Consider the following 23,117-nt stretch of genomic DNA (forward strand, 5'->3'; position numbering starts at 1 on the left):
ATGAGAGATAGGTGTGGAATTTCAGTTCCCTGTGAGACCAGGAAGAGGAGAAGTGAAGGATGTGGAGAAAGGAAAAGATGCCATGGGCTAGGTGAATCTTGACAACATGGCCATGAGGGCTGGGCAACTGGAGTTAAGAGCTGCCCACAGGAAACATGGTCATATCTCAGGGTTATTGATAGGGAAGTAGACAAAATAGCACAAAGATTACATATCTTCTCAGCTTTAGTGCTTAAAAGCTTAATATGAATATAAAAGTTTTGTGTCTTTTATCTGAGACCTGAATTATCAAAGGCAGTGTGTAGAGACCCACCATTAATATCAAATATTTACTACAGCAGAGTTATGACTTATGCTCTTGAACTGTGTGTGCCTTGCTGCCTGACATTTACAAACAACTGACTTCAAATCCAGTTCTGGGCAGAGCATAGGATGGGGCAACATTAATGGCTGGAATACAACGCCACTCTGGGGGTAAACAGGAGTACATGCTCTCTACCCCGTTGGTAGAAGAGCATCAAGGAACACTGTACTGTTCACTTAGGAAGTCTGTCTCTTTAGTGAATAGCATTTCTTTTGTATCATTTTGTCCTCATTTTAACAAACAACAAATTAGGTAGCTCTAAAGCTTGTGCCAATGAGTTAAAAACAATAGCAATTTCTTACCGAATTCCTTGGGCACCGTGATGGAATAGATGCACATCTGCCCAGCTGTGTAGTTATGAGGGTAGTTCGGTGACAAAACTACCCCCTCCGAGCCCACGTACTGGCCTCCACAGGGTGCTGCAAAGAGATCCAGCCAAGAAGAGTGAGCTCTGGGTATGAAGATGCTGCTGCTGGAGGCAGGTAAGCTCAGTAGGCTGGTCTGAACACTCACAGCACACTCATCTCATAACAAACATAAGTGTCCATGCCAGCAGCTGCCCCTGTACTGTCAGCAGGACCACAGGAACACCAAGCTAGAGACTCACAGGAACAAAAGCTTTTAACTCAAAAAAAGACTGATACTATTATGAAGACCTGTCTAGGACATGTTCAAATAATAATGAAACTAGCTATACTACTACTAGCTATGCTGTGTATATGGATGTGTTTGCATGTATATAGGTATACATATGTATGTCTATATGTGTATACATATCCATGTATATATGTGTGTATACGAGTATATATGTGTATATGTGAGTATATGTATGCAGATGAGTGTGTACTTGTGTGATATATATGTATGTATGCATGTGTGCATACATGTTTGTGTATGCATGTGTATATGTGCATTTGTGTAGACATATGTATGCATGTGTGTATGTATGTGCATATGTGCATTTATATATATTCAAGTATCTGTGTGTATGTGAGTATATATTTATGTGTGTGTATGTATGCAAGTATGTGTATATGTATATGTATAAGTATGTATGCACATGTGTATATATATGTGTGTATATGTACAGGAGAATGTATACACACACACACATATATATATACACACATTTGTATATATGTGTGTGTGTGTGTGTATCTATGCATATACATGTATGTACTATGAGGTTGTGTGGATCTTTTCTTTCTAATAATCTTATTAAGTTTGGTGGGTATTTTTCTGGGTAAACTGGAAAAACATTTTTGATCACATGTAAAGCTCTTTTCAGGCATTCTGGCACTGGGATCCAATTAAGCCCCAGTCACTTGTTCAGGCTGTGAGTTAAGTCACAACAGTGGCATCTTATATGCAATAACAAGAGAAACTGGCACCTGCTCATCCATCTAACTGTGTGACTGGGGACTGAAGCACCAGAGTTGAGCATCCCACAAACCCTGGCCCTTTATGATATCCTGTATCACTTGGTGGCCCTTTTTCTTTGGTGCACAACATTGATTTAAATTAAAAGTTGCTTCTAGGCTATGAGAAAGTTCAGTTTCTTCCTAGGACCTTTGCTTCTCTTTATTATAAATATTGGCTCACACTTAAATGTGTAAATTAATGAGTTTCACCACATGAACATATCAGACATGGTGCTTTGACTGAAATCCCCCCTCTTCTTCCCTTTCTTTCTCCCTCCCTCATTTTCTCCTGGCCTCCTTCCCACTCACTACATTATTACAGTTCATTTAGTTTTGATATGGCAATTTTCAAGCAGTTAAAAAAAAAGGAAATTAAAGATAGCATGTTTAATCTGTTCAGTGCTAATTAGCACACTATTAAGTCCTAATGGACAAACAGGACATTTTCCATGATTAATAAACTCTGTAGAATGTGGTAATACTAACAGGGAAGGCACTTGTTACTGGATTGTTGAGACAGTTAATGACTGTTGGGAGACTGTCCCCAATATTCCATTACTGTGATTTGGCAGGCTCACCTCTTACCTCAGGACAATAGCTCATATATCTGACAGCTTTAACATATTCAGGGCCAACCAGTAAAGGCTTAATAAACTTAAACAAACCACAATCACTCCCGATATCATATTGCAGAATAGTTTTACGTTCCAAAACATCTAAGAGGACTATTATGCTAGCTGGTTAATACAAGCCAGCCTCATTTGGGAAGCAGGAACTTCAATTGAAAATGTGCCTCTATCAGACTGGTCTGTGGGAAAGTGTATAGTGCATTTGCTTGATCCATGATTGATGGGAGAGGACACAACTCACTGTGGACAGTGCCACCTCTGGGAAGGTGGTCAGCAGGCTGAGAAAGAGCAAGCTGGTAAGTCGAGTTCCTCCATACACTTTGCTTTGGTTCTTGCATTCAGGTTTCTGCCCTGACTTTGCTCAAAGACAGAGTATGACCTGAGAGTTTTAAGCTGAAATAACCATTCCCTCCACAAGTTGCTTTTGATAGAGGTGTTTTAATACAGCAAATAAAAACCCTACCTAAGATAACTATTTCACAATTTTAAAATGGAAGTGTTCATTCCTCTTTTAGACAGAAGATATTTCGGTAAACTAATCCCGAAGGGGAAGTTTCCACTGAGATACTGTAACTCGGGCCATCTATGTAGACAGGTCACTGTTTCTGCCTCAGCTATGTCAGTTCAAACTGGCTATTTCAGAAAAAAAGCGTTGCTATTTTAAAAGCTTATCAACCCAAGTTCTAAAAATATTTATGAAGAATGGAAACCTATTTTATTTTAGCTTGGTTGTATGAAATCCAGTCAGCTCATTTTGCAAATACTCCATTCTTACATATCATCTAACTATATCATTTATCTATCTACCTGTCTGTGCATCTGTCAATCACCAACTTATTCACCAACCTCTATCTATCTATCTATCAATCTATCTATCTATCTATCTATCTATCTATCTATCTATCTATCTATCATGAATCTATTGATTTATCATCTATCTACTATCTATCTTATCTGTCATCTATATTCATCTCTTTATTGAGAAGCTTCTATAGAATGTAATCATGCACATCATGTGTGTATTATATGAAAAAGTGAATAAAACAGATGTAAGAGTTTCAAACAATGTAAATTAAATTAAAACATTGTTCTGTTCAAGAATAATAGCAACAGATAATTGACTGTCCTAAAGACTAGGTAATAACAGTCTAAGTGACTGAGTCCCACCATGGCTGGGGATTATAGTCCTGGACAGTGAGACTGCACAGTATGTAGAAGTGGGAAGAGAAACTGAGTCAGAAGTACCTTGACAGGCAGGTAGTGCCCGGTCCCAGGACGGCTTCCCATCAGGCCCTGTCACACACTCAATGGACGAGGGACCCACAATCTTGTAACCAGAGTCACACTGATAGGTAACTGTAGAGCCCAGTTTAAAGTCAGTTCCAATCCTTGTCCCATTCATTATGTTCCCAGGGTCAAAGCAAGCTTCCCGGGGTTTCTCTGAAGAAGAAAGTACACGCATGCCATTATTACATCTGTGCATAGCTATTTTCTTTGCTTTTTTGCCTATTTCATCCAAGGCCTACCATGGTGTCCAGCATGGGAAAACATCTTAGAATTATTTCCTCATCAGCTAATGTCCAAGTTAACTTACTAGTGCACAGCAGGGAATTATTTTCCAATAAATTATATTTACTCTTTTGAAAATGACATTTTTATTACAGGGTGATATAAAATTATTTTCATGTAAGCGAAGACAGGGTGTTTTGTGATGTGTCTTTTTTAGCGTGTTGAGGGTCTAATTGGTATACATTTTAAAATTGATGGAGGAAAATTTGAGGCTCATTTTCCAGCTGGCTCCTGACTCATCCCCATGTGAACTTGTTGCACAGCTCTCAAAAACTGACAATTTGGCTTTGCAAATGAGAACCGGAGCGTTCCTTGAAAATCCCTTGTACCTTCTCATGGCAATGCAGGTAGACTCAGGTTAGAAACACAGAGAACACTCTGAATTATGGTTCTTGGGGCTGGTACCTTGAAGACTGTCAAACTTAGCAGGAAAATGACATCTGATTGACAAGTGTCAACTACTACATCTGGGGCCTGACAGTTGCCCCTGTGATTTTTATCTTAATTGCAGTAATTGCATTTGCTGGCTGCATGAGGGCATGCCACATGCCAGACTGAGCTGAGCTCAATGCCAACTATTGACAACTTTGTTCCATGGAAGTGGTGACAGTCTGAAGTTCAGATCAAGGCTGGACACTCACAAGGACACATGAGTGTGCCCCACTGATTACTGTGACTACTGACTGGTGCTACATAAAACCTGTCTGAACAATCAGAGTTTGTTGCTATTCAGTCAACCTTAGTTCCTTCTGCTTCAATGGGTCATTCAAAATATCAACAAGTTAATCAAAATCTATATGCAACCACATGTTCTGTGAAGTTTGAGTCATGCTTTGCTTGTTAAACATATCTTCATTCTTCACCTCTCCATGAGAGGGCCTAGTGAGGCTGAATTTCCCAGATTTCCCAGTGGGTGTTACAGAAGGCAGAAGACACCACTCAGATCCTTGTTCTGGTCTTCTCTTTGGTAGTGTAGGAGGTGATGGAGGGGAAGTGAGTTAAATAGTAGTAATTTAGGCTCTGGGATAACTTCAAAGCATACTTTGGGCTTAAAAACTATGTCTCCATGAAAAAGTTTATAAATGCTAATTCTTCGATTCACTACAAAAAAAATTAGGTGCCAATCATACATGCAAGAAGCATTGTGACATACAAGTGCTACACTGAACTGCATTTTGTATTTTTGTTCTGGGATCAAGATTGGTGATGCTACTTTTATTTCTTCCTGGTCATGGTCAACATGTTGTTCATCAATTAATCTAGCAATTAATTAATCTAGCATGAATTAATCTCAGGAAGTAGAGTGGTACAGAGATGGTCAGATGTGCAAGAGAGAAAAAGGATGGAGTAGGTTTGGAGATAACCCCCAGGGCATGAATGACATGCAATTACCGGGAAAGGAAAATATCAAATATCACATCTTGGCGAGTCCTACGGGAAGCACGAGAGGCTTGTCTCGCTGTTGCATTCATTAGTTTTCAATATTTTCATTTAGATTTTTAACACTCTGTGGACCAACATCAGCAAATGGAGATCTCCCTGGTAAACATTTTCCAAATCTATATACTATGTCATAGTTGGATGCACCATAGACACTGAGCCTGTTATGTGGTAATTTATTAAATTTAGCAAACTAATTCAGTTTTATATATATTGGTCAACAACATTGATTTACCTGAAACCCATTTTCTGCTACCCATGGTCCCGCATCATGTAGCTCATATGCAGAGATCAGTGTTTCTAGTCACTTCATTAAGAGACAATTTGGATATTTCAAATAGTAGCTGATAGTCTCATAATTATTTATAGTAGTTTTGAACCCTATGTATTTCATTGAATATTTAAACAAATAAAGAACCAGAAAATAAATAAAACTGCATTTTTTTAATTCCTGTTTGCTTATATACATCAAAGTTGCCCCATTTCATTGTTTATTGAGTCATTCAAGGTATGGCCAAGCACAGGTTTGTTTGCAAGGTTCATCCTTGCCTCATTAAAAACTGAATCTTTCCTGTTATGTCAATCAGTGTAGAGCCATGGCCTTGTCTTTCTTTCTGATGATCTCTTGCTATAAATCTCTTTCAGACTCGTGTATGGCTTGGTAAGGCATGACTTACACACCCCTCTATTTCATGCCACTGACTGAGTTGCGTGGCTGGTTTGCCTTTAAATGCCTGCATCTCATCTTTTGCTTCCATTTACCGATTGTCAGTTCTGTGTGCTCAGTGATAAATCACAGCCCTGTCTCTGCCTACATTTTGCTATTTTTTTTTAATTAGATGGCTTCATAGCTCTGTGTATTTTTCTGTTGTTTATGTCCATTCCACTTAGGAATACCTTTGTAAACGCCTGCTCCGTATAGAAAATTGGTACATGTAGGACCCCTTGGGTGACTACACATGGTGTGGCTGCCCTGGGACCACTCCTGGCCTACTGTATCTAGCAATAGTCTCTGCACTCTGTTGCACTCACCCTAAGACTGCTTGCCCTTCATAGTGTATTGACACTAGTCCATTTAACTCCTGGGGAGTCCTTCCCACTGACCTCAAGAAAATGTTTTAAACATTAAAAGCTATAAATATCCAATTAAAGAATGAATATTTGGACTGAATAAGCCTAAATAGAGAGACCACCCTCATCTCTGGTTGTTCATATTATAACTTTATATTACTTGCATTTAGTGACTTGATTAACTATTTGGGCTGTAGCTAGCATAGATCAGCAATAGACTTGGTGAGGGTCATCTGGAATCTAACACATATGTCATCTGATATGGTACATATGTGTAAGGGCTGTTCTCATCCCCCAAAACACAGCTGTTTTTACACCAAAGGCATAGCACAACTGCATGATTTTTATCACATGTTTTAAGAAAGATCCTTATATTTTTGGATTTTTGAGATTTTAAGCATTTTTTTTAACTGAGAGCCATATAAAGCAATACAAATCCATTAAAATGGTGACTAAAATAAAACATACCCTCATTTTATTTTATAATTTTCACTTCAAATTTAATGATGTCAATAAATGCAATTAGTTAAATTATCTGCTTACTTATTTTTACCCAAATCCTCATTACTATGGATAACATCAGGCTAAATTCTAATTATTGTTGTGTCTTAATCTGTCCCTTCCCTCATTTATACATGAATTCATATAGCACAGTGGTATTTGTTTTCATTGACTCTATATCAAAGAGCTTGGGGTAGGGTGTTTTTGAGTGTGGCTGTTTTCCTTGGAGTTCAATAAATCCCAAAGCATCCACAGACAATGAATCTGAGTATCTGAAATATGAGTATCTGCCTGGGCCAGAGCTTCTCATCTAGTCTGTACCTCTGAGTGAGGAAGACACAGAGGGTGATGGGTAGTATCTCAATGAGAAGACTGAGGCAATACTATCTCAGTGAATTTAAGTCTAGGCCTCCTAAGGAAACAAATCAGAAAATTCTAACACATATCAAATGATTCTCAGATGTCATCAAATCAGTTATTGCTCCTGTCACAATCAATCCTCAGATGAAAAAATATGCCAAAAACATTTTCTCCACTTTCTCTTATTTTCCATCAGAGATAGAAATATTTTTAACACATGAAAGTTGGGGCTCTCTTCTTCCAAAACACACACACACACACACATACACACACCACTCATGCATGCAGGTCAGGAACACATGTGTTTGAGATATAGGATCTCATGAAGAAATGCTGACAGCAGAAGCAGTGCCTGTCACAAGTTAACTTCCCCACAAGTCCATCTCATCACGCACCTTTAAATTCAATGGCGAATCCCGACAGGCCAACAGAAGCATCGCTCCTGAATGCCAGGAAGAGGCTGTTACCACTGCTCTCGATCCTCTCTGGGGCTTGAGAGCCCTGGAAACTTCCAATCAGTGGGCTGTTGGAGTCCTCCCCTTCATAGATATGCAGGAAGTCATAACTCGGCTCCATGCTAAAACTACAAGGAAGGAGAGTGTCACCTATGTCCCCAACACAAACTCACCTCTTGTCTTAGAGTACGTTTTTGGAAACACATTACAGTTTAGTTTGCCTTTGTATCATAATTTAAATGATTAGAGTAATCAAAATTAAATACAACACTAATCAACACGCTAAATTAGAAGTATCATTTGTCATAATCTCTATCAGTGTTTTGCATAATGGCCAAAATATTCAATAGTAGACAGCTTTGAGTGGAGTTAAAACAAAACAAATAATAGTAGCACTGGTGTGTCATCCCTTCCTCTTCCCATGAACTTATTAAATAAAGGCAACTTGAAGGAAGCCAGACTCAAAAGAGACAGATTCGTGCAGAATCTTGATTATTAGGTGAGGATTTTGAGATTTAAAATATACATTATAAATGTTAAAAATTAAAAACCTCTCATTGGTTTATTTTTACATTAAAGACTGTAATTATTATTGTTTCCTTAGTATGGGGACCAATGGTTATGGTTTCTTCCCACAAACATTCACTATCATGTTAACCACATTGAATAATTCAATCCATCTTTCTGTTATTCCTTCACTATCTTCCTCCTTCCCACAGTCTGTCTGTCTGTCTGTCTGTCTGTCTGTCTCTTCCTTTCTAATATTAACATCCAGTCCATGTTACCACCTGCATTGTCTGCTCTTCTCAAAGGTCACAGTGACATCACTGTTGGTTTTTTAAATCTATTTGTAAATTTATAAATTTGTAAATTTAAATTTTATTTGCAAGTTTGCTGCTGTCAGACATGAAGAAGGAAGAGAAGAGGTACAAAGCTCAGGGATTTGATGTAATCACACATGCTATGTTTGATTTTACTGGAAAAATAATTTTAGTCATGGTCATTTTCATGGATAATTCTAGAATCTGCTCCTGTACCATCCGCAGTGTCTAGCAAAGGTGATTATGGTCATAATTGCTCACTGAATACTGAAATTTAATCAGCCATGGTAAATTAAAAAAAAAATTGTGCTGAACCTCTTTTTGGTTGTACACTAGTTTTGACATAGAGTCCTGGTGCTTAATTTATAATTAATTCCAGTTTCCTTTGTAATAGTCAGGTTTATTTCCACTTTCCATAGCATTATATACCTATAAACCTTAGTAACTTGCCCACGTCTAACCCAGTCTATGTAGGGAGTTTCGAGTGGCAGTGAATCAGCATTACAATACGGTCTACAGGGACAGTGATAAGCCTTGTGCCTCTGCAGTCAACAGTACCAGCATACACTTCCCTATGGTCCTAGAATACTCTCCTCCAATTTGCTAGTGTCGGACTCTCATCATCCTCACAAGAAAACATGAGAATCCAGTCTTCTGGGGAGTCCTCTCAAGACTGTGTGGCTGATGCCCACACATGGAGGCCTTAACAGTGTGCCTTAGATTCTTCCTTTTAGAGCACCCTTGTCCCCATACACCATTCTGCCTACTTCCTTCCCATCCTATGGATTCTGAGACAGTGACAGATTGGTGCTCATCTTAACACAAAGATTTTAAGCTCAGAGAAGCTGCCTGAATGTAGTACAGATAGGAGACAAGCTAATGATTTTCAGAACCCAAGAGTTTGGGGATTATCTGTGTTGTATTTCTTTCAGACATGTGTGTAAAACACAGCAAAGAACCTTCCTGTGATAAATGTCCTTATTGATCATCAAATGAACTGATGGCTTTCATCATTGGTCATTGCCACAGGGGATGTGTAAAACTGGGTAATGAGGCTCTGCTTAGATTCAAGGGTCAATTCACTCTAACTCCGGGGATCAGATGGACATCCACCTTTTAAGGAAGGTCTACCAAACACCGCAATGTCCAATTGCATGGCTGACTCCAACCGGCTCAGGCCCCTCATTTTGCATGTTGGCCGGGCGTCCTGAAAGTATTTGTACTTTTGGTTATTAGTAGAAATACTTTCAGGAGAACGTGCCTAGCTACTGGCTAATGCAGAGTCTCAGACCCATAAATTTTCCTGAATCAGAGACAACCGAGGGAGGCTAGCACCCCTGAGGGGCTGAGTGTTGGCTCAAAGGCCCTAGGCAAGGAGCTTGTTCCCTTCCAGAGAAATCAAATATCTAGTCTTCTTTGAACTATGGATTAAGAGTCTAGCTAGCAACCACCACCCTTCAGTTATTTAGCTTTTAGAATATCACATTAGTTTATGTTTTTTTTTTTTTTAAAGAAATCAAAGCATTGTTTTTGGATAAGATCTCAGGATTCACTAAAATTTAGTTACCTTATAGTAAATACTAATGTAATAATACATTACTGTATAAACTATTTTCACTCACAGTGAACAACTGCCTGACAGAAGCAACCAAAGGAAGAGATGATATATTCTGGCTCTTCGTCCAGTGGCTATAGTTCATAATGCTGGGAAGGCATGGCTGCTTCTTATTCCAGCCATGAAGGTCAGAGGTTATGGCCTGGCTCACTTATATTTTGGTGTCCCAGAGACAGCCTAGCTGTGAGCAGGGCTATGATATAACCACTCCCCCAGGCTCCTCCTATATGACTGTATGCTATGAATGAGGTCTCATGTTCAGGAGGCTCTAAACCTCCCCTAATCAGCACCGTAATCTGGTGCTCAAGAGTTCACCCAGGAGAAGCAGAGGGCATTTCCCATTTAAGCCATAGCCACAATGGAATTGACTTGAGTTTATCCTACAGTACTGAATTTGATCGTCTAGTGTAGCAGGGATGAATGACCATTCCTTAGACACTGATATGGCGAATCTTCTGTTTTTATCTCTACTTCATCCCAACAGTTTTAATGATGGAAACAGCATCACCCTGTGGACTGTCAGGCAGAGCATACTGTGGGAAAAAAAACAAAACAAAACAAAGCAAAACAAAACAAAACAAAACAAAAAAAGCCTCTGCAGGCTGAAGCAAATGGGCTGTTAAGGGGGGTATTCTCTCCAGCATCCACAGCATGTTTTTTAACAACTTCTTTGAAGCCTTCATGTACAAAACACACCGTGGACCAGATGGCTAATGAATGAAAGAAACCCATGTGTGTCTTTCATGTAGAACCCTGCTCATCAAGGTGAAATCTCTCCTCCCCTGCCACCCAGCCTCTGACTGGGTATCTGAGCTAATGATTCACTGCCTGGAAGGTTGCACACTCTGAGGTAACAAATGTGGTGAGCTGGGCACGGTATTAAAATCCCACTAAAAAGAGGTCGTCTGCAGCACACATACCTTTTGAATATCAAGGCAATGACAAAGTCTGGGTTCACCTTAATCCTCCAGTCGCACTCCTTCCCAGGAGGGTATGGCTGTGGGTAGTTTGGGGATAAAATCACTCCAGCAGGGCCTGTCAGATTCCCACCACAAGCAGCTGTCACAGAACAAAGTCACAGGAGAATTTTTTTTTAAAGCAGAGATCCAGAATACCAAACACATGTGGGTAATTCTTTTTAGAATTGGTGCAATTAGTCCTGATTAAAAGGGCTTGGCAGAAGGAAGACCATTCATCTTTCGCTCACTTGGCCTTCTCTCTTGACACTAAGTTGGTTTACCCTGGTGTTGCCCATGGGGATTCCTTCACTGGCACCAGAACCAGTGTGTCCAGTCTTCTATCTGGCTGAAGACCAGTGGCTCTACAGGAATCAGATAGAGACCATGGAGGCATCCAGTCCCATGGACTGAACAGTCACTAGGCTGTTGGACTCTTCAGTGTGGGTAGATCCATTGTGGGTCTGCTCTGACTGATGAGCAACCAGTCTTAATGACCAATTTCCAGGCTCTCAGCCTCTCAGAGGTGAGACAATTGTTGTTGCTATTTTAACATTGACTGATTTAATAAACATTTACCATGTATGTATATAAAAAATAAAAATAGAAATAGAAAAAGAAATGGTGTAATTGTCCACACTTCCATCAAAGATGTATTTTGCCTACAAATATGGAGACAAGTTAATAAAGGCCCCCAAGTCTGTGCCTTTCCGTGTAATCACTGGGAAGCTTGGATTACATTACAGCCCAGGTTTAGAGAAAAATTTCAAACATCTCTTCTCTCTCTTTCTCTCTCTCTCTCTCTCTCTCTCTCTCTCTCTCTCTCTCTCTCTCTCTCTCTCTTTCTCTCTCATCTATCTATGTATCTATCAATGTCTGTCTATCTATCTATCTATCTATCTATCTATCTATCCATCAACTATCTACCAACCTACCTATTATTTTTGAGAGGCTGACCTTGCAACCACCATGATTTTCATCCCTCCCAAGTATAAGGGTTATAGGCATGAGCCTACACCACCAGCTAGGTCAAATTTAATCATTTACTGAACCCTCACACGTTCTACATGTGCAAGTACACACAAATGCATATATGTCCTCAAAGACAAACTTGATATAAACCCCTTCATGAATGTCACCACATGATCCTAATAATTCTAAAGGTTTTTCTTTGTGTAAATGAAATTAAAGAAGGTGGAAGGACGTAGTCCACAGTTTTCAGTATTGACTGGACTTTCAACAGTCACTTAACATTCCTGAAAATCCAATTTTTCAAAAGGAGAAGTACAGTACAATCATCATGTTCTGTGTAATAAATTCAGTCTGGTCAGTGCAAATGCTGGGTGGCATGGAGAGTACATTCAAGTTATATGAAACATGTTGATGGAATAGGAAGCCCTGTGCTGGGATGAAGTTGAAGTTCCTTCTTAACAGCGATGTGGTCATCATCAGGTGGTTCCTTCATAGCTCTCGTGGCAACTCTTTACCCTGCACTTAGAATGGATGCTTACTGCACCTGGCACAAAAACTGGGATCTGACGGAGTAGCCTTACTGATGTAGAGGGTGGAAGTGCCTGGAAGCTGAGAAGATTCTATTCCATGCAGGGCTTCAAAGATGAAAAGTGACAGATTTGGGGCACTGTCTCAGAGGGGTGCTCAGACTATGATTCAAATATTGACTTGAAGGAAACAACAGGGAATCTGGTTCCCCCTGCTGGTCCCAGGAGCTCCACGAAATGAGGGTGTTAACAAAGAGTATGAGGTTAAGTAGCACTGTTTCGGCGTGTTTGCTCTCTCAGAGTTTGGAATCCTTCATTTTAGTTTCATTAGACTTTAATTAGAGAGCTCATAAAACCTTTCAGATACGATTAGAATTTAGAAGATGCATTTCAGAGAGTCTAGAAAGTCTACCTTGGACTGCCTGTATACACTCAATGCATGCATGCATGCATGCACACACAAGCTCATCACACAGGTCAGCTCCCACTCCACACAGCTGGTGCACAGAACTCTACTCTAATGAGACAACCAACATCTCTTCACAAAACCCTGGAGCACTTGCACCATGGTGTGAGACACTGAGGCTTTAAAGACTCATCCTGAGGGTCAGGGCAATCTCCAGTCATCAAATAAGATGTGCAGATTGATGACATATGGATACTTTTTAGAGCTCTATAGAATTTGGACTCTCACAAAAGAGACCAAGCAAAGCAAAACTGGAGGGTTGTGAGGGACAGGATGCACCATTCCAATGATCAAAGTTACTGTGGAGACTTCATCCCTTAAGACTCATCCATATTGCTGAGGAAAGGGCTCAAAGATAAAGTGCACAGTGTGCTAGGATGAGAACCCAAATTTGTTCCCCCAGTACTCATGTATAAAGCTGAGCGTGGGCCATGAATAACTGTAACCATAGTGATGATGTGGGAGGGTGGAGATACATGGATTTCAGGACTTGCTATTGAGCCTGGCTAGGCAAACTTATGAGCTCCGTCCTCAGAGAGCGACTCAAAAGTAAGATGGTTAAAGGAGACAACTGACATTGACTCCTAGGATCCACATGCACACACACACATGGGTAAGCACAATAATACATACATGTCTATAGCTATCCACCTACACATACATATAACATGCAGACACATACATATACATGTACATGTATGTGTGTATATATATATATATATCTCCAACACACTCATATGCATATACATATAACACCTAACACACTCATGCACACACACCATACAGCATACAAAGACACATACACAAAGACAGATACTGAAACACGCATGCAATACCCACATACCCACACACATACACACACAGAAAGAGAGAGAGACAGAGACAGAGACAGAGACAGAGAGAGAGCACTCAAGATTGAAAGTCCAAGTTAGAAGTTCCATTTTCATGGGGCCTTCAGAAAGAAAAAGAAGAGGGAGCAGATATTGAGGAAATTAACAGCAAATGTTGGAAAATATGTGTCATGGGGAACTGGTGGGTGTAGAGAGAGCCACTACAGAAAAAGAAAGCAGAGCATATTAATGATGAAGAAAAGGGATAGGAAGTTAGCTGGCCAGTCTACAATGCACAAATCCCACAGCCAGTCATCAAATGGAAAGATAAGGCTCAGACCCATGTCTAACCTAAGATGTAAATTAAAACAAAAAGAAGGTATCTCTTCCTGCTCAGACCATAAGGTTAAAACATGATCCTAAGTTGTGTTCTTCTGGTCAGAGAGAATAAAAAACAAAACAAAACATGGATAATGACGAGTAGGGTTGCTGTAAATGAAAAACATAGATACACATAGAACACATATGCACACACAGCAATGTATAACACACAATGACCATGACATGGGCACACAAAAATACAGGCACAGAGACACACATACAACAGACACATAATACACATACAACACAGACACCACACACATATAGAAAGATACATATTACATAGATACACACCTAGACATTTATATATAGACATATACATATTACATAGACACACACATACAATACAGCTGAGCAATAAAAGGCAGGAAGAGAAGCTCCATTTGCAGGGAGCTTCACCGAGGAAAAAAGATATTCACAATGACAGCTGCAAAATTCTGAAAAATACCCAAAGCATCACAAGCCTCCTGTTAATGGAGTGAGCGTCAAAAGGCTGACTGTGCTCACAGCTGAGGGGTTATGAAGATACAGAGATGGCTAAACAGGGCTGGCCTTCCTGGAGGCCAGATGCTAATAACAGAGCTCTTGAATTTCATCTGGCTTCAAGACCCTGAGAGAGTCCCTCACTTCTCTGCCATAGCCTTTTGTCACAGATCAATTAAATTCCATATTTTTTAAGCAGAATATCTAGAAGTACCAACTAAGCCAAATAGTTTGTTAAAATAATAATATTTAGCTAAATTTTATTTGAAATTACAATTAAATACTCTAAATAGACATTTTATGTTAAAATGTTTAGCAGAACAAAGGGCAATTTACATGTAATTCCTGTTTTAGATGAAAAAAATCTATTTTCCTAAAATCATATTTTTGAAGATCATCTTAGATGTCTATTATGACCATAGCTGGCAAAGCCATTTGTTACTACATTAATAAGTTGGATGGAGAATTTTAATTAGTGTTTTACATAATTTTATTATTTATTTTCATTGTCTCCAAGGGCAATATCTGCTTTTCAGAATTCTATCTAAAATGTACAGATGTTATTAAAAAAATACTTCTGAAAAGAGAAAGTGCTTTTCAGTAGTATGTTTTGCTTGAAGGTGTGTTTTATATTAAACATATGGCCAGCAGTGGTAGGCTTATAAGTTTTGCGCCACGTAAAATTTTAAGTTTGGATTGGTTGATATATATTTACATAAGAACTGTTAAGGACAGGAAAATGTTAGATAAATGTCAATTACTGTACATTAAAGAAAGAACATCCTTTATTTCATCTAATAAAATAGAGGTTTGCAATAAAATGTCTGCATTGTCTCAGAGAGCCCAAGGCCATTTAAGAAGCTCCTGAAATGTTCTCCTAAGGAAACCAAAGGTTGGCAGGCAGATTTGAAGCATGCATTGACTGCATCCATTTCTGAGCGTGACATTTCCATTCCCTGGGCCCAGTACCTATGCATGAAGGAGGATCTGGCTGCCAGAAGAAACGGTTGTTCAGCTGCACACACGTGATCTTGGCTGGTCCTTGGAGCTGGTATCCAGGGTCACACTGGAAGGTGATGGTGTCTCCAGGTTCCCGGCTGTCACCGTAGCGGGTACCATTCTGAGGCATCCCAGGGTCATTGCAGGTGGATGCAATGGAAGCTGCAGAAGAGCAAAGGAGAGCTGTTCAGGTGCCTGAGAAGCAGGTCTCCACACTTGCAGGGGTGGCTGCTGCCTCTAGGGTACAGCACTCGGTGTTGGTTTGGTGCACCAAATGTTTCTGGGGAGCTTGCGGATAGGGGTCTTTCCTTTAGAGGAGGATTCAATGCTATGCCCTTTGCTTCTGCTCATGATGAATAAAATCTTACTGAAAGTTGCCCACTTATGAAATCCTAAATATCAATCTTATCTTATTATACTTAGTATATATTATACACACATTCCCCTCTAGTTTGCCCTTCTATAATAATTTATAAATATCACAATTTAAATGATTTAGTTAAAGAACTGTAGCCTCAACCTGGAGACTGCAAGTGCAAGGGGAAGGTTTCCGTGATGTGACCCATGTCACAGCGACTGCAGAAGTGGGCCAGGGGTCAATCTTATCAAAGGCACCACAGAGCCACAGGTTACTACTTTCCAGCAAAATGATCAATTGCACATTTTAAAAAGCCATGTAAATTAGTCACTTAGTCTTTAGAAAACACCAGAAGGTATGTCCTTGGAAAAGAGAGGGAGGACTGGAGAGGGAAAGGGCAGAAAGGAGCACAGTGAGGGATGTGGAGAAGTTGAAGAGAGTGGGGGAAGGGGAAAGTGAAGAAGAAAGAAAGAAAGAAAGAAAGAAGGAAAGAAAGAAAGAAAGAAAGAAAGGAAGGAAGGAAGGAAGGAAGGAAGGAAGGAAGGAAGGAAGGAAGGAAGGAAGGAAGGGAGGGAGGGAGGGAGGGAAGGAGGCTTGGTAAAGTTGCTCATTGGGTAACTTGCTGTTTGTCCAAGCACTAGGACCTACTTCTGTATCTCCAGCACCCATGCAAGAACCCAGGCATGCAGTAGCACTCAATGGTAACCCCAGTGCTGGGGAGTAAAGGCAGGAGGATGTTTATTCCCCACCCAGTCTAGGCAAAAAGGTAGCCCCATGTTCAGTGAGTAGGCTTATCTCAATAAGTCCAATGCTAAATGATCAGCCCCGTAAACAGTGTTATATTTCTGAGGGTTATGTGTGGGCATAGTTCTTTCTCCTCTCTCTCTCTCTCTCTCTCTCTCTCTCTCTCTCTCTCTCTCTCTCTCTCTCTCATGTGTCTATCTGTCTGTTGGTGTGTTTGTGCACATTCATGTGTATGAGAGTATTTGTGCTCACATGTGGGATTTAAAGGGGCCAGAGTTCATTCTCTAATTTTTGAGACAATGTTTCCCCCTAGACATGTACCCCACTGACTTGTTAAATAGTGTGGCCAGTAAACCTCTGGGAAATCTTCCTATCCTGATTGGTTGGTGCTGGGGTTACAGGCACTCAGCATCACACCTATGCTTGTATAGAGGTACTAGGAGATGGACCAAGGTCCTCATTCTTTATGTGCAAACGCTTTACCTACTAAACCCTCTCCCAAGCCCACAAGGTCATATCATAATCCTCTTATTCTCCTCTTATGTGTGTATTTTAAAATACCTGAAGTCTCTTCTCTTTAGGTTCATGTAAAGTAATAAAATTAAATTATATATTTTCTTATTCTAAGGAAAAACTGGGGCATACAAAGCAATCATATCAAAGTAAAGCCAAGATCTAGCAGTACAAATAGTACAGCGTCTAACATCTCAGTGTCACTTGTGAGATTCTGGGGCCCCAGATCTCCAGCTCTGGAGTACACATGCTTTGTCTTGGAGCATCAGGCTGGCCCCAACCCACATGTGCTGCTGTCCTTGTCTGTGTCTCATGGTCCTGGAATCTCCAGTATTTTGGGTTTCCATTGCAACAGGTTGCAACTTCAACCAATGTGGACCTGAACTCTCTTCAGAGATCCTAACCCTGCTATATGATACAAGCCTTTAATCCTGGGTTCTCCACTGTGGCTGAGGCTACCCCTTTATCATTGACTCCTGGTCCTTCTTCATGGATTTCAACTGTGCCACATAGTGCCTGATCTCAGCCATTCTCATTGTTCTTGCCAATCCTGTGTATATTATGCTTTCAAGCACAGCGCAAAGTAGGCAGGCAGTTCTTATATACTGCTGAGTTCAACTGTCAGCTTAAACTTCAACTGTGACTTCCCTGAACTAGAGTTTCTCTGTGCTGACTTCAAGGGAAAACTTTACACAAGATTTTTTACCCCAGGGATGTTGGTTTCCTATAAATCATAGCCTGTTTCAGCCTTAGCTGACCAGAAACCACATTTTTTAAAAATTTTCTTTATTCTCTCATAAATTATATTCCAACCACAGTTTCTACCTTCCCCTCTCCTCCAAGTACCTCTCCCTCCATCTCTCCCTCTCCTCTCATCCAGATCCATTCTTCCCCATTTCCATTCAGAAAAAGGCAAGCCTCCCAGGTCTATCAACCAGTCATGGGATATTAATAAGACTAGGTATAACACTGCATATTAAAACTGTGTGAGCCAACTTAATAGGAGGAAAGAGTCCTAAAAGCAGGCCAAAGAGTCAGACAGCTCCTCCCCCCACTCTTAGTAGTTCCACAAGAACACCAAGCTATATAACTATAACATATGCCTGATAGCAATTATTGCTAGGCTCTGGTCTACCAGTATAGAAGATGAGTCATTAGGAATCATTTCATTGATTGTTTTTCTGGTCATGCTTGTTTCTATGCTATGTCACTGGGCTATCCAGACTCTGATTTCTGGCCCTCCATACAATGTGAGGCATGGGCTCCCTCTCGTGGCATGGGTCTCAAGTTGAGCCAGTCATTAGTTGACTACTCACAAGTTTTGTGCCACCTTCATCCCACCTTGCATCTTGCAGGCAGGACCAATTGCAGGTTGAAGGTTTTGTGGCTGGGTCAGTATTGAATGCCTCCACTGAAACCTGGATATGGGGCTGGCCAGTTCAGGCCCCATATCTCCCATTACTAGGAATTTTTGTTAGGGTCACCCTCGTGATTCCTGGGAGCTTTTATTGCAGTAGGTTCTTAACCTCACCCCTAGAGTGATCCTTTGGGTCTGTGGATAGCATGACTATCCTTTACTTTAAAGTTTATGTCTACTTATAAGTGAGTTTACATTGAACCTGATAGAAGAGAAAGTGGGGAATAGCCTTGAATGTGATGGTATAGAAGACAACTTCCTGAATAGAACACCAATAGCTCAGGCAATAAGATCAACAATTAATAAATGGGTCCTCATGAAAATGCAAAGCTTCTGAAAAGCAAAGATTACTGTCAAAAGGACAAACTGGCAGCCCACAGATTGAGAAAAGATTTTCACTACCTCCACATCTGACAGAGGGCTAATATTCAAAACATATAAAGAACTCAAGAAGGGAGACATCAACAAACCAAATAATCCCTTAAAAATGGGATACAGATCTAAACAGAATTCTCAACAGAAGAATCTCAAATGGCTAAGAAACAGAGGAATGTTAAACACATTCTTAGCCATTAGGAAAATGTGAATAAAAATGACTCTAAGATTCTATCTTACACCAGTCAGAATGGCTAAGACTAAAAAACAGAAGTGATAGCACATGCTGGTGAGGATGTGGAACAAGGGGGATACACTTCCATTTCTGGTCGGAGAGCAAACCTGTACAGGCACTTTGGAAATCAATTTGACAGTTTCTCAGAAAATTGGGAATTGAACTACCTTAAGACCTAGCTATACCACTCCTGTGCATATACACAAAGGACACTTCATCCTACCACAAAGACACTTGCTCAGCTATGGTCCTAGCAGCTTTATTCATGATACTTAGAACCTAGAAACAACATTGATGTCTCTCACCCAAAGAATAAATAAAAAATGTAGTGCATTTACACAATCTAGTATTATTCAGCCATTAAGAAAATAACATTATGAAATTATCAAGCAACTGGATGGAACTAGAAAAAGAAAATCCTGAGTGAAATTATCCAGATCCAGAAAGAAACCAAAGATTTGTAAACAAAAATAACACATTAGAAGTCTCAATGTCCTATTTATGTTCCTCTGAAACTTCAAGAACCAGTTCTTCACCGTCTAAGTTACTCTCAGTATTATTGTCCAAGCTTCAAGAGTAATAGCTCATTAAGCTTTGAGTATTCACTGGCTTTTCCAGCCCAAGGTGTCAAATGCCTCCACAATCTTCTCACAGGATGTCATGGTCAGATCATCATACTTCACTTCTGGAACAAATTATGTTCTAGTTTGGTGTCTGTTGCTGTGATATAGACTATAATCAAATTAATTTAAGAAAAGAAACAATTAGTTCAGTTTACACGTCCAGGTCACAGATCATCACTGGAGGGATTCAGAACGGGGAGTCCAACAATGCGATGCAGCTTACTAGCTCCACCTCTGGATCATGCTCAATTAGCTTTCTTACACAGGTCAAGGCCACGTGCCTAGGGATAGTTTTGTCCAGTTGGCTGGGCACTCCCACATCAATTATCAATTACGACAATCTCTTTCAGTGCTCTTTGCCTAGGCCCATCTCAGGTGCATAGATTCTCACTTGAGGTTTCTATTTTCCAAGTGATTCCAGGTTATATCAAGATAACAATAACACTTTCCTAAATATTGAAAGAATCTGGTCAGGTAAGATGAGCAACTGTCCAGGTCTCCACTGAGACCCCTTGCTCTGCGTCTCTGCAGGACAGCAGGATTATCATTGTCCTACCAGAAACAAGCTTTTATCACAGTCAGAAATGGCATATTCTGAATTCACAGAAACACAGAACATATTCCCTTACGCAAAGAATGATTAAAATTCTTCCAAAACAAAGACCCACGGAGGACACGTGTGTGAAGTGGCAGCTCTTATGGACCCCTGAATATCTGTTAATAATAAGAGGTTTGGCATCTTTGAAGAGGTCCTTTTCACTAAGCTTTTCCTTAGAATCGCTGCAATTTTGATGAACATTAGCAGCTGAGGCCTTGGAAAGTCAGGCTGTCATGCAGCCCGTGTTGCATGCTAAACAGAAATACCATAACCAAATAACTCTCAGTACTTCCAGCTCTCAGGCGGGTATAGTAAGCTAGCTACCCGTGTGCCTAATAGGATGTTCCTGTTGCTTGCACACTTTCAAGGATTATTTGAGATGACTAGTCAGCCCACCACTGAGGCTAAGTCCTGTTGAAATGCACTTGCAACTCTTAGACTTCTGGAATTGTAAAATAAAAAATAAAAAGTACCCAGGGTTATCCAGATTGGATTTAAAAAGCAATCCGGAGAGTTGAGGAAGGGGAAAGAAAACAGTTTTCTACAAAGCTAGGAGGAATTTGTGGGTTGCATATTTGAAACAAACTTCACTTTATTCTCCTCTAGTTATGAATCAGGGAAAGCTATTCCTCATGAAAGGACATACACCTCATTGTTCAAAAATCAGCATGCCTCCCAGCCAAAGATGCTCTACTGGACAGGAATTGCTCCAGGTGGGACCTGAGAGAGTCTCAACCTTTCAAGCTTCTCACTATCTTGACGGACTGGTCAATGATGCTACCCATTCCCCAACAGTCTCGTAGGGAAAGAGTGGCATTCTGAGCTGACTGATGCTCAGATGTCTGCTTTCCTATGATCACCAGGATATTCCAAGCCATAGAGACCCTTCTCCAACCACTGGTTCTGAAGGACATGGCGGCAGCAGCCCTGCAGAATACAGACCCATTCCACACATTTGAGCAGTGATCGCACAAGTAATTTCTAAGTGATTGTGACATAGCTCACATTTTGTTGGCAAGTCACAGCAGTTACAGTGTGGAATTCTCCCATGATAAAAAGGCTGCAGTGCTGCTAACCTTCAGCAAGATCTTCAATTTGCCCCTGGGGAAATCTCTGGCTAGGTGGCCAATTGGCCTTTGGGGAAATCTCTAACTAGGTGGTCAATTTGGCTCTAGGGACTTTGTGAAGTATAATCATTAATTACATAAAAACAATTTTTCTGTTTTACTAGAACAGATATTAAGAATTCAAGCTACATCCTTTTAAATGAATGAAGTTCTCCTTACATGCCTTTACATCTTCGTTTGAGACATATTTGGTGACTAAATTCATAGAATAGGTGACCCTCCATGTTTATTGTTTCTGATCCTTGAACTTGAAAATTGTTGGACATGAACAGACATATTTGCCTTGCCATCTCTCTGGGACTGTTTACAGAATATCTCATTGCATTAAGTACTGTATATATCTAGGGAAGGTCTAAAGGCCATATGAAAACGTACTGTTATTTTCAGGTACTACAATACGTTGTGCCAGGAGCTCAATCAGCCACAAAATATGGTATCTTATGCGAGGGGAGGAACCAATCCAGAGGCTCCCGAGGTATTGAGGTGATAGGCTGGCTACTATGCTCTCACTATTGAGCACCCTCTAATGTAGTTGTCTATGGAGATGTGATGCTTATGACATCTGTGGAAACATAAAATGGTGTCACTACCCACCACACTCAGAAACACACAGAGACAAAATTCATTTTGCAACCTGAGTAACTAAGTAAAAAAAAAAAAAAAAAAAAAAAAAAAAAAAACTATCTCCTATATGTGAGATGGCCACTGTGTTATAATTGGCCTGACAGTTTGCAGTGTACAACATGGGGGCCATGAAGCAGGTACCTGGAAGAAAACACTATTTTGTCTGTGAGTAGACAGATACATGTGTATGTGCCTGAGTACTTGCATACATGTGTGTGTGCATGCTTATATACACACCTACATAGATATGTATGTATATACTCTATTTATATATACCTGTGTGATGTAGATGTGCATATATGTTCATATATATGTGTGTGCATGTGCATATATGAATGTGTGCACATAGATATATGTGTGAGTGTGCACATATATATTTGTGTGTACATATGTATAGCTGTATGTGTATATGTATACATGTCTGTGTTTCCATAAATACATATGGGCATATGTGTATGTGTGCCTGTGTGGATACATACATGGATATGTGCATAAGCATGCACATATATGTGCATGCATGTATGTATCCTTATATGCATATATGTGCATATCAGGATATGTGAATATGTTCATTGTGCATGTATATACATGCTCCTAGGTATATGCTTCTATACACATTTATATCCTTCATCATGACAGGATC

At 40.1% G+C, this 23,117-nt stretch overlaps 1 protein-coding gene across 1 annotated transcript in view; it reads right to left on the reverse strand.

Moving 5' to 3' along the window:
• Positions 1-23,117, reverse strand: part of Csmd1 (CUB and Sushi multiple domains 1) — a 1,626,901-nt gene that overhangs the window by 177,255 nt on the left and 1,426,529 nt on the right. Inside the window, exons 27-31 of the mRNA XM_085844142.1 lie at positions 15,831-16,022; positions 11,167-11,305; positions 7,751-7,938; positions 3,660-3,854; positions 667-783 (exon numbers count right to left, since the gene is read on the reverse strand). Coding sequence (XP_085700268.1) covers positions 667-783; positions 3,660-3,854; positions 7,751-7,938; positions 11,167-11,305; positions 15,831-16,022 — 831 coding nt within the window. The remainder of the gene's footprint in view (positions 1-666; positions 784-3,659; positions 3,855-7,750; positions 7,939-11,166; positions 11,306-15,830; positions 16,023-23,117) is intronic.

This window comes from Mus caroli, unplaced genomic scaffold (genome assembly GCF_978045245.1).
Source record: "Mus caroli unplaced genomic scaffold, Mus_caroli_1 scaffold_10, whole genome shotgun sequence".
Classification (NCBI taxonomy): domain Eukaryota; kingdom Metazoa; phylum Chordata; class Mammalia; order Rodentia; family Muridae; genus Mus; species Mus caroli.